This window comes from Uloborus diversus, chromosome 3 (genome assembly GCF_026930045.1).
Source record: "Uloborus diversus isolate 005 chromosome 3, Udiv.v.3.1, whole genome shotgun sequence".
Lineage (NCBI taxonomy): Eukaryota > Metazoa > Arthropoda > Arachnida > Araneae > Uloboridae > Uloborus > Uloborus diversus.
In genome coordinates, this window is record NC_072733.1 from 127,975,003 (window position 1) to 127,988,482 (window position 13,480).

General features: G+C 36.2%; 1 protein-coding gene across 1 annotated transcript; it reads right to left on the reverse strand.

The window, feature by feature from the left end:
* Nucleotides 1-7,718: 7,718 nt before the first annotated feature.
* Nucleotides 7,719-8,570, reverse strand: LOC129218942 (uncharacterized). Its single transcript, XM_054853261.1, has one exon. The coding sequence runs from the start codon at nucleotides 8,568-8,570 to the stop codon at nucleotides 7,719-7,721; it is 852 nt and encodes a 283-aa protein (XP_054709236.1).
* Between the last annotated feature and the right edge of the window lie 4,910 nt (nucleotides 8,571-13,480).

Below are 13,480 nucleotides of genomic sequence, written 5' to 3' on the forward strand. Positions count from 1 at the left end.
ACTTTTTTTTCTTTTCCCTCCATTTAATTTAAAGTGAAATTTTCTAGCAACGTCTTGTCAAAACCAGTCTGTCCAAATCAGGGGGAAATCAAATATCTGATGAGTGTGTTCCGTTCATATCAGCGTGACTGCTTAATTTAGAGGCTAACACACATCTACAAAAGCTGGCATCCCTGAAAGCTAATAGATACTTCCATTTCCACCTGTAAACTGGATGTTTGATTTTCAATCTCATCTGTGGTCAGACTATAAAGATATTATATTTATAAAGATATATCTATAAAGATATTTATTTTTAATTTTATTAGCTGCTTTAGAATTTACATAAATATCTATTTGAGAGAGCAACAGCAATTTTCGGGTATTATAAACAGAAGTCTTTTTTATTTTCTACTTTTTAATCCGAACCAAGCTAATAGAAATAATCTAGATTCATCTCGTTTTTAAACATTTTATTTGTGTAATGCTATGCTGTTTTTCTTTTGAATTAAAATAAAATTACCTTCAGAAGGGTCCGATGGGACTAACGCTGCTTTGCAGACTGTTCTTCGTTTTCTTCAGACGAAGTTAACTTTTTCTTTTTAGAGCAATCCTTTTCGTCATTTTAATTTTTTTCTTTGAGGTGAAAAAAGCTTGTTATCGGTCTTGTTCGTTTCATTATGCAACAACTTTCACTTAGAATGTACTACTTTAAACAGACTGTACGTTTACAAAAGAATACGCAGTAAATACCAGCTGAAGAATCAATGTGATTGCAATGGATACTCTGGTTAGCAAAAGTATTTTTGACTATGACCTATAACACACACGAGACCAGACCAACAAAAACCTCTATCGTCTCGAATTCCGGTTATGCTATCATTTTCGGATTCGAAGCCCAATGATCTTCAAAGCAACAAAAACATTTTCTTCAACTCAGAAACAGAGGAATTGTCTTCAAGAGCTGAGGAGGCAGTAAATGCGCTTTCCAGGAAGATTAACCAAAGGACAGTCGTTTCGCGCACTTTCTTGGAAGAAGAGTTAAAGGGTGAAATTCACTGGTTTGGCATGTTAAGATGAACATTAAAGTTCATGGTTAAAGGTCATTCAAGTTAAAAGCCATTTTGCTCTGTTATCTGGATTAGTACTGTTCTTTGGTTGCTCTCTTTCTTAAAATTGTGATTCCTTAGAAAACCGAAATGATAGGAGTGAAAAGAAAGTATAAGTTTTTTTTCAAGTGATGAAAAAAGGAAAATCGTAGACTACTGGCCAAGTTAGATTTGCTGCAATTGCTAACCTAAAGAGGATAAATAATGAATCCAAAAAAAAAAAAATCAGGGACCAAAAAGCAATAAAAGACTTTTCTTGAAAAAGATATGCTTAAAGTTTCTTTTACTGTCAAAATGATTCCTTAAACTTGCAATAAAGCACTTAATAATGTAATAATAGAATAAACCTAACAAAACTAATAAAGATGAATTTTAATCAAGAGCCCATATTGTCTTTAGTATTGATTTCAAATTTTCACCATCATATTTCAAATTTCTATAAAAAGTTTCTTAAAGCCTCCGTAATTCAAAACCTCTTATCTCGACTTTTTTAAAGTGAAATTCGAAATATACAGATTCGACTGTATGCAATATTCCCACTGCGCGGCTCATAAAATTAAACATATTTAACAATTTGCAGAATCTATGACAAAGAAAGGCTGTCTACACGTGGATTTAACAAACAATCTCATTTCTAAAGCGAAGTGTCAAATTTCACTCAACTATCAAAAAATTGTCGCAGCAGAGGGAGGCGTCTTTATACTTGAGGGTCACTCATGGAGCAGATTTTCAATGGCATTGGGGGGGGGGGGAGCGAAGTGATTTTTCGAACATTAATTTGCTATGTGTTGTATACAGTAAAAATTATGAATCTTATATGTGGTTTCCTAAAATCAATTTTGGCTCATGAGTTATTTTTTATTTTCTAGAAAAAGTATTGTAATTGATTTTGCACTTGATAGTAGGATAATACTGTATCAAATGCTTAACTTTGTAAGAAATGGTTTGCTTTAATTCTATTGAAATTAACATTGTACTACAGCTGATAACTGAATTATTAAATTGTACCTTTTTCTTCCTTTTTTTATGAGCATAAAGAGAAGTCTTCAATTTTACAGTAAATATTTCATTTTTCTTACAGTGAATAATTTTTACTGTTACTAACTTGTATAAATGCAAGAGTCGATAATATATATCAGGCTTTACGTTAATGAATACTTTTCAGCAGTTCTTTTAACATAGATATATTTTTAAAACTTTTATTTTACTTGTAGGGAATTTGAAACATGATGTGATGTACAATATGAATTAAACTTTTACAGTACTGTAATTTTCACCGAAATTTATTGTCCCTTAAAGTTGTGGTTTATCATTTAGAGAAAAAAGAAAAAGATGATGTAAACCATTTTTTAGAAAGATGAAGTATTATGTGTTACAACATGTTTTCCTACATATACTCAAATCCTGAACTGTTTGTTTAACATATGTACTTTGTGTTTTCTTAGGGTACACTAAAATTCCAGTTTTTCACCTTTTTTTCTATTTAAGAAATGTTTCATGCTATAAAACTAAATTGTAACCCTGGTTGGAAGAAAAATGGATTTATATATATATATATATATATATATATATATATATATATATATATATATATATATATATATATATATATATATATATATATATATATATATATATATATATATATATATATATATATATATATATATATATGTGTGTGTGTGTGTGTGTGTGTGTGTGTGTGTATATATGTTTATATTCTCTCCCCTATGCAGCATTTTTCTGAATGTAATATTTTTCACCAGCTGATTTTTGAAAAAAAAATGCCTCTGCAATTTTGAATAGCTTCAATATGTAAACGTTCAATAAGTTTTCCCTTATTTTATTTGGATAAAGAGAAGTCTTCAATTTTACAGTAAATATGTTTCATTGTTCTTACAGTAAGTAATTTTTATTGTCACTAACTCGTTCAAATGCAAGAGACGATAATATATATATAAGACTTGAAATTAATGGATACTTTTTATCAGTTCTTTTAGTATAGATATATTTTTTAAACTTTTATTTTGCTTGTAGTAAATTCAAAACATGATGTGGTGAACAATATTATTTAAAGTTTTACAGTACCGTAATATTCGCCTAAATTTATTGTCCCTTCAAGTTATGATTTGTGTGAATGTGTTTTCATGCAGCCTACCCTATAAACGGGTTCCTATGGCATGTGTGAATATGTTTTCATGCAGCCTACCCTATAAACGGGTCTCTATGCCATGTGTGAATGTGTTTTTATGCAGCCTACCCTATAAACGGGTCTCTATGGCATGTGTGAATGTGTTTTCATGGAGCCTACCCTATAAACGGGTCTCTATGGTATGTGTGAATGTGTTTTTATGCAGCCTACCCTATAAACGGGTCTCTATGGCATGTGTGAATGTGTTTTTATGCAGCCTACCCTATAAACGGTTCTTTATGGCATGTGTAGATGTGTTTTCGTTCAGCCTATCTTATAAACACCCAATGGCAGTAGGTAAGGAAGCTGCCTGATCATAATTCCCTGCGAGAAACGCCGCATGGTGACCTTCTCATGGTGTTTTTGGATAATGCTGACAACCATGCAATCTTAACTCCAGCGTGTTCTCGTGTAACCTGCAAGAGAGTGGCTTGGCTTATATATGATAAAATTTTGGAAGGATCCCGACTTAGCCTCCCCATCCAAAAAACTGATGTAAACCATTGTGTTTCAACGCGTTTTCCTTCATATACTCAAATCCTGACCCGTTTGTTTAACATATGTACTTTTTTGTTTTTGTAGGTTAACCCAAAATCTTTCCACCTTTTTTTTTCGAAGAAATGTTTCATGTTATAAAACTAGGACTGTAACCCTAGTTGGAAGAAAAATGATATATATATATATATATATATATATATATATATATATATATATATATATATATATATATATATATATATATATATAATATGAGGCCCCTAGTTTCAAAACCGGATACTTGTAGGAGCGGATAAACGCTCAACTTGTAAAAAGTGCGGTTTTGAAACTGAGGCAGACCTTCCCGCCCCATTTCAAGGGGGAAAGAAGCGGTTTTTGAACCTAATATTGAGCAGGCAAATAGGCCTTATGATTCTCTACAAGATTAACAAAAAAAAAAAGAAAATCGAATTTTTTGCAAGTATCCGGTTTTGAAACTAGGAGCCTCATATATATATATATATACACACACATATATATATATATATATATATATATATATATATATATATATATATATATATATATATATATATATTATTTTATCCCCACCCCCACCCTGTCTGCAGCATTTCTCTGAATGTAATATTTTTCACTTTTCTAGTTTTGTTATGATTCATTTTTATGATTTTTATGCACAAGTTCATTGTTCTGTTAATCATTACTTCATTTTAAGAAAATTAATATATATTTAAATGCATTTTTTCTTCAGTTTACAATTTCAAGTTATAATTTATCATTTGGAGAAAAAAAAGCTGATGTATACTATTTTTTCAAAGATAAAGTCTTATGTGTTTCAATATGTTTTCCTTTGCATACTCAAATCCTGACCTGTATGTTAAACATATAGAGAGGAATGTGGGGCAAAGTAAAATGGTTAAGATGACTGAGTTTTTTCAAAATGAACAAATTGGAAATTGAATTTGAAAATTATTGTACATTAAGAAAGAACATTATATTTAAAATAAAACTTACGTTGAAACAGTATTTTGTATTTTTTATTTTTGGTAGTAAATTTGAGTCTTCAAAAAAAAAAGGGGGGAAATTTTTCACTTTTTTTCATGGAGCAAAATGAAAAATAAAATTTTTTTTCTCATGAAATATTTTCTATACGATTATAAAACATATTTTTGATCAAAAGAATTAGTAAATAAAAGGTTGAATGAATAAATGAAAAGGTAAAAAAACAATAAACGAGCAATTAAATGAATAAATTAATTAATATATGAAGAAAAATAAATGAGACAATAAAAGAATACAGGAATTATAAAATAAGTAGATGAATAAATAAATAAGTTAATTGCTAAATGAAGGAATGTAAATGAATTAATTTATAAATGAAAACGCACGTGATTTATATTAAATGATTGAGTGAGTAAAAGAAACAAATTATTTCACTTTGCCCCCCCCCCTGTGGTAATTTTTAAAAATGTGAGTACGTTATGTGTATGTTAGGGTATAGTGCCAAAATAAATATTTTTAGATGTTAAAGGTACTAAGATAATTCATGCTTATCTGATGGATATCATTTGGAGAAACCCCGGTATCGTGATTCCGCAGGCGGGGAAGAAATGGTGATAGCCCAACACCTTCTGCAATTCCAATACATTCTTCGGGAGCTGAAATATTTTGTTTAAGACATTATTTTGTACGCACATAAAATATTAGACTCGAATCATTTTTTATATAGTTGCATCGAACAGTGGTTCTTCCGTCTTAGGTGTGGTGGGACACCCAGGTTCTGAAATATTAGGTATGAACGGTGTGGAATACATCACAAAAATAATAACCATGATCAGTTCCAGGTAAACTATTTATTTTTCATTTACTTTCCTCTTTTCTTTCTTTAATTTCTTCATTATAACACAAGAAAAATATCACTCATGACCTTAATATATATGTGTAGATCAATCAGATTCATCAGCCACTATGTATATGGGTGTGCAGCAATCGCCGAGCAAATTATGTACATTTATAATACTAATTTAAAAGAAAGGAGATGATACTTATCAATATCACATTTTACGAAGGAGATAGGGTCCCGATTTTCGTGTCGATGCTGACGGCACGCACCCATTCGCCATCAAAAGTAGAGGGGCAAACTCAATAATAAGACGAACTAAAAAAAAGAATGCATCACTATCCCCACGCCATGCCGATCTGACCCCCTTCCACGACGCGACCCCGTAGCATCAAAAAACCGTTGCCAAACGGGAGAAAAACTCCCCTTTGCCCGTAAGAGACAACACAACTCGATGGACCTGGAGCGCCGCCACTTCGAGTGAAGTAGAGGCAAAGCCGATGCATTGTACGGATCGAAGTGTGGTGGAGTCGCGACGCAGAATGAGGTAACTGATCAAGATTGCAGGCGGGAGTGCCGCAAATGAGAGGAATTAACAATCGTGGTACTGGAAGTTACCACATCCTCCCCTTCGAAAGGATGAAAAAAAAAAAGGACTCCAAGTGGGAAGACACAGAAGTGTGGAACGGAGCATTGTCGAGGATGTGCAATAGTGAGCCAAGGAGGTGGTAGCACCAGAACCCAGGGCAGAAGTTGTCGGCATACAAAAGAGACGAAAGTGAGAGTCTCATGGTCAAAACGTGAATACAAACCAGAATGCGGGAGAGATGAAAACAATATATACATGAAAAAGAAAATCGTGTGGGAATACATTGCATGCGTCATGTGTACATAGGTATTGGGGAATATAGCAAGCACTGAAAACCAAAATGACACACAGAAAACGACTTATATTATGATACATGTGACACCCTTCATTGGTACACATAACACAAAAATACTGTCACAAATTTTTCTCATGATTAAATAGCACATACTACACTTCATTCTGTCTTAAGCTGCAGGAATACCAATTGACAATTAAAATACCATTTTAACAAATTGTTCCTGGAAAAAAAATGTATATACATATAACACTTCAATTATGTACAATTTACACGTCCAACAATACATGTATGCAAAACAACAAGTAGAATTTAAAAAAAAATCATTTCGTACATGTGGTGGCCAGCCACAATTTGTAAAAACATATGAGAAGTACATACATAAGAAACATTACAATTGAGTACTCATAAAAATGTGTCAGGTAAAACCAGAATACGCAACAAACATATATGTACTAAAACCAGTTGCACAAAACAATAAGGATCCTTAAAAAAACAAATATTGAAAATATAAAAAAAAAAAAACCAAATGCATGCAGGAGGGAAAACGGTTGGTGGTGCAGCGCTGCAGAGACATTAGGTCGCACAGAGGACGGAATGCTAGGGATCCCAAGCAGGAATAGGAATGCTAAAAGATTTAAATGCACAATGAATAATACAAATCTTACGAATTGTTGCTCAGGCATTCACATAAGAAAATATTGACTGTTGCTAAAAAGAAAAGATAACTTTGACCTGGGCACATAAATACATTTGGAGTGCAGACAGAAAAGATTTATATTATGGCATATTAAGAGTACCAGGAAATGTCCACAGGATTTTTCTATGGTTGAAATCCAAAAAGTAGTGTGGCTGTTGAACACAGGAGCAGGTGTACCAGACGATCAAACAGAAGCATAGGATAGCTTGAGCACACAAGTCCTCATGGCACGGAACGGAAAAAAAAACATGCAGCTGACACACGGGCACATTGGAGCATATGGGGTCGCAGGGGTGTCTCACCATCACTGGGTAACCACAGCATAGGACAGGCCTCGTCCAGGTAGGAAGCCTAGATGATTGGATCCAGGGTGATCAATTCCGGAACAGAACATCAAGACTCAGATGAGGAGCAGGCCAGGTGGTTCGATGGGTCACTGTTGCAGACTTACGGTGAGCTCCAAATCATCCCGCAGGTCGAAGCCGGCACATGACACAGGGGCGTTGCGGCAGGAGGACTAGATGGGCTGCTTGGAGGCACGGGGACGCAAATTGTATCTAGCTGCTGAAGGAGCAGAAACTTGGATAGGGCTCGGGCTATTGTCATTTTCTGCAGAGGAGAGAGGGAGATTAGAGGCAGAATTCACTGGATTGTAAGGAGGAGGAGGTGTGGAGGCTGTAGGGGCAGTTATTGATGGGTTGCCGTTGGTTTCATTGATATTGGATAGATGGGGTGCCCGAGGAGGGACCAGCAAGATTTTATCAATGTGTACCTTAAATTTGTGGCTGTTTGGGATGTTGGATTTCTGGATTACAGCCACGACATTAGAAATCATTTTTAAGATGCAGTAGGGTCCGCCGTATGATGGTTTAAATTTGTCTTTTGATTTCAGATACACCAGGTCTCCTTTCTGGAATGTGCGAAGCTTTGCCTTAGGGGCTTGGCGTGCGTTCTGTCTTCTTCGCTTCACCAGTGTGTTCTGGTACGCCCTGTCGTAAATAACCTTGAGCTCGTCAAGTATTTTGTGCAGCTCGAATGCTGCATTGAGTGAAAAGTCTATGTTTACGTCGATGGTGTCTGTGAGTAAGGATAAGTTCCTCCCAAAGTGAAGGACATTAGGTGGAGTTTTAGTGGTCGAGTGCATGGTGGCATTGTAGATTGCTTTGTGGACTGCTATAGCATATTCAAAAGACTTGTTCTGAGCCATAAGGGCGTTGACTGAAGATTTGATCGAGGAATTGATCCTTTCGCTCAAACAGTTGGCTTTGGGATTGCCCGAACATGTGTGCCTCAACTGTATACGAAACAAGTCTTTAAAGGCGTTGAAGACTTCTGCAGTGAACTGTGGTCCGAGGTCTGCAAGCACCATCTCTGGTCTGCCAAATGTTGTCACATATTGGAAAAGCTTCTTGACAACGCATGTGGCAGAGGCGTTTTCAAGAATGTAGAGTTCGATGTGGCGAGAGAAGGCATCTATGACGGTTAAAATTGATTTCCCGTTTGAAAATGGGCCAAGCAAATCCATCGAAATTAATTTCCCTGGAGCGTTAGGCGTTTCAGGAGTTTGGAAAGTTGCCTGCGGAATCTTGTGATGTTTAGATTTGATACATATGTGACAACTCGCTATGTAATTGATGACATCAACCGACGTGTTCTCCCAATAGAACTTGTTTGACAAAATTTGATAAGTCTTCGAAACACCGAGGTGGGTGAGATGGGCGATTGCAAGTGCCTTGGCTTTTAACGTGTTGGGGACAACAATTTTAAAATCTGCATTAGTAGGATCCGTACAGGGTTTCTTGGAAAACAACAAAATTTTTCGTTCTGGGTGTATGCAGTAGTGTTTCCATTTCTCTAAGTTAGTCCGGTTTAGTATGTCATTGTAGATTCGAGAGAGCTTGGTGTCGTGGAGCAATTCTTTTAATAGCCCAGTTTCAGTAATTTCTAATTCAGCATCTCCTGTGGTGTCTTGAACCAAGGTAAGGACTGTTTCTACATCCTTAATTATGTTTGGAGGATGTGATTGGATAAGGTTGCATTCTGTGGGATCGGGAATAAATTGAGGGAGACTGGAGCTGGATATTCCTGCTTGCTCTGGTGAGATTTCAACAATTTCTGGTAGCATGACTTCATCTTCTGGCGTCAGGTCAACAACGGGAGTTATCTCGGGATCGGTCAGGATATTTTGGTTGTCAGCGACACTTGTCTGATTGCATGGTGTCCTTGAAATAAAGTCCGCTAAGCGATTTTCCCTCCCCGGCAGGTGGACGAATCTGTATTGGTATTCGCTCAAGCTGAGCAACCAGCGAGTTGTGAGGGATGCATTTGATGTTGTTTTTGAGTAAACCTTGAGCGGGGCACTGTCGGACAAGATATAAAAGGCACGGTTGTACAGGATGAATTTAAATGCGTGTATTGATTTTACAATGGCCATAAGTTCGACCTTGATTGCAGGATACCTCTTCTCACTCTCAGAGAGAGTCTTGGAAAAGTATGAGACAGGTTTTAAAACGTCTTCCTCTTTTTGCATTAGTAGCCCTGCAATTGCAACTAAGCTTGCATCCGTGTTAAGATAGAATTCTTTGCCCCAGTCAGGCTGAATTAGGAAAGGTGAGTAAAAGAAACAAATTATTTCACTTTGCCCCCCCCCCCCCCGCATATACTAGTGTGATGGAGGACTATCCGTAGGATTGCGTTGTGTAGATGTTAGCTCCTGCCATCACAGGTAAATTATCAGTTACGCTAAAGCTAAATCTGGCGAATAATCAATTTATTTTGTCACTAAATACAGTACACAGATTCTGGGAGGAGAGGGAGTGTGGACTTACCCAAAACTCAACGGAGGAATAGCATCGACTTCATTCTGCTGGAACTCCATGTTATCAGAGCAGCCGGTCACCCACACACAAGACGCACTACTGCCGAGACCTCCTGGCTCACACCCTCGACTCTCTCTCTAGGGGTCTGCGTAGAGGGCAAACCCCTGATCAGTTTGGTGTGCTTCCTTAGCTGCTGGCGCCATCTATCGAGGTTCTCCTAAAACTTACTTCAATTACGGATTTCTCCGCCACACTCCTCCCCCCTTTCAAAAATAACCACTCAACATGAAACTGGTTACACATAATACAAAATAGTTCAAAATGCTGTAAGTACATTTCAAGCGAAGTTTCTGGAATATATCATGCAATAATATGTTAACAAATAATTATTAAAATACAAATGACTAAAGTTCAAAATCTGTGGATGAGAAAGTCATTTTTTTCTTTCATAAAATGTCATCATCATGTGTTTTGAGGGAACATCAGCACTATTATAGTAAGGAAATCCACATAATGCCTATCTTATGTGAAAGTTCAACGTGGACAGAGTAGCACAGAGTGAATTTGTCTGAAGTCCGCTCAAAGATCTCAGTATTTTCACTCGTTTTGAAGAACCAAGGAAATGCAACCTTTGTACCAGTCTTTTCATAGAATCCAGTAGAGCAACTAGAGTCCGTCGGATGTAATAAGGCACAAGAGGTTTTGAAGATACTTCTGCAATGATGTTGGTGTCACTTTCTACGGCAGCACTCGCTATAATGAACTATATTTAGGTCGAAATAGCTTCTGTATCAGAGAGCTGGGCAGATGGTCACAAAAAAAAATTCTTTTCGACGAGATTCACAGTTGAAAATTTGCAGAGGTGGGAAGTTTGCTTTTAAATCCAAGAGACTCACAACTCAACTTTGAAGACGTAGGTGACCTTCTCACTATTTTTCCTGCAAGTGAGAATTTTTTTTTTTTTTTTTTTTTTGAATCTCTGACTTTTGCCGCGGTAAGTCCACTACTCTCCAATACATTTTTTTTCTCTTTTACTAAAAATATCTAACATTGTAGAAAAAATCTAACATTGTAAACCATATGCAATTGGATGCTATTGTGAGAGTATTCGATTTTTTTTTTTTTTTTTGGAAAACTACTAATTTTGCAATTAATAAAAAAAAACAATGAAAAACATCTGTTGACTTTTTTTTTTTTGAAGGAAGATTTAATTAAACAAGTTAAGGAAAACCTGCCACGCGGAGGCGAAAACTGAACCCCTGGCCCTGGTGATCCATTTCTACCTACGATGAACAGATTATTGACAAAAATTGACCAAGACAACACCAAGTGGCCAGCTCGATGAAATCAAAATCCCTATCTGTCAATCCCTCACATGTTTACAATTCTGCCATACTTAAAATTAATGAGCATGCACATGTGCGAGGAAAAAAAACGTAATTACAATTTTTAAAAAAATGGATGAATGAATGAATGATAACATATCAACGAAAGGGAAAAAATTCTACCTCGGTCTTAAGTTATACCTTTGCGGATGATTTTCTAATACGTTTCTATCACGAGAATCACTTAACAAATTACTTGGCTGAACATCGCATGGTTTCTCTACCTGTGTGTCCTGAATAATGTTTTCATCTCCTGTCAAGTGTAAATAGCTAAACCTCTGAGTGTAAGGAATTAATCGATTGACATGTACCCTTAACACTTTTCTTGTATTCTCAACATGTCTAACCTTATAGTTAACATTTGTGTATCTCTCAATAACTCGGTATGGTCCCTCATATTTGGGTCTCAACTTAGCAGAAATATTTTTCTTTAAATTTGGGTTCTTTACAAAACAAAGCGACCCTACCTGATAATTGTAACATTCCTCTTTTCGACCTAGTCTGCTTCTATCTATATTTTTCTTCTCTTGCTCGTTCAAATTATGTAATACTTTTGGAAAAATTTTATCCAATGACTCAATTAGGTGTGTTATATACTCTGACTGTGTGTCAAATTTTGGTGCGTTCCCCAGTGTATATGGGAGCCGAACATCTCTGCCATGTTCAAGAAAGAAGGGCGAGACCTGAGTGACTTCATGAACCGCGGAATTCATAGCTAACATAGTCTGAGGTATCTGAGTGTCCCATTCTTCACTGTCAGAAGACAAGGCTGCAAGGATATTTGCAAGGCTCTGGTTTGTCCTCTCGATTTTTCCGTTGACGTGAGCGGAATACGCAGAGATGTGTCTTTTCTCAATACCCTGAGTCTTACAAAAATCTGAGAATTCAGAACAATAAAAATATTTTGCGTTATCGGCTATAAGAACACGCGGGCAACCTCTATGAACTATGTAGTTTTCGAAAAATGTTTGCGAGATTGTGTGCGCTCTCAAATTTGATAGGGGAGCAAGGTGTATGTATTTAGAGAATGCGTCAATCATAGAAAGCACATACATATTACCTGCCCGAGTGGTCTTTAATGGACCGAAAACATCGATGTGACATTTCTCTCCGGGTGACTCACTCTGATCTACCTGTTGTAACGGGGCAGAAGGTATTTTAAATGCGTTTCTCCTAGACAAACAAGTAGTGCATGATCTTACGAAATTTTTTGTATCTCTGTACATGAAGGGCCAAAAGAAATTCTCAGTTAACCTGTTGTAAGTCTTAAAAAATTTCAAATGACCTCCCACTTGAGAATGAACAGACTCGAGAACTTTGGCTTTGAGCGAGTGAGGTACACAGATTTGGTGTTTTGGATCCCTCCTTGGTGATCTATTGTTGCGTGGTGAGACGTGAATTAGGACATTGTCCTCATTAAATATATAATTGGGATATCTATCACTCTCATTCTTTTCTAGTGCATGGATAATTTTGATTAATTTTGGATCTTCCTTTTGCATTTGTATTAGCTCGGTGTTATTTGGGAAAACGATGGTTACTGCGTTCACACATCTTGATAGGTGATCCGCGACCGCGTTAAATTTGGCTTTCACGTATTCTATGGAATAATTAAACTCCTCTAATGCTAATTTCCACCTGAGAATTTTAGAGGAAGGATTTTTGTTTGAAAGAAATCCTTCCAGTGGCTTATGATCGGAAAACACTTTGAACCTCCTGCCAATTAGAAATGCCCGAAAGAAAGACAAAGCACAATAAATAGCAAAAAACTCTAAAACAGTTGCACTATACTTTGATTGAGATGGGTTTAACTTTTTGGAGTAGAAATATAATGGTTTTACTTCCCCATTTTGATACTTTTGTTCAAGAACTGCCCCAATACCCAAAGCAGAAGCGTCTATGGTGATTTGCAGCTGTGCACTTGGGTCTGGCAAAGCTAGCACGGGAGGGCTTAATATTGCTTGCTTAATATCCTCAAAAGCATCTTGAGCCGCTTTATCCCAAACAAAGGGAGTATCTTTTCTAAGTAAATTAGTAAGAGGTAAAGCCCTTTTTGCGAAATTCTTAATATATCT

What these genes read in the sequence shown, in the direction of transcription:
- LOC129218942 (XM_054853261.1), bottom strand. Translation starts at nt 8,570, where the DNA reads ATGGTGCTTGCAGACCTCGGACCACAGTTCACTGCAGAAGTCTTCAAC.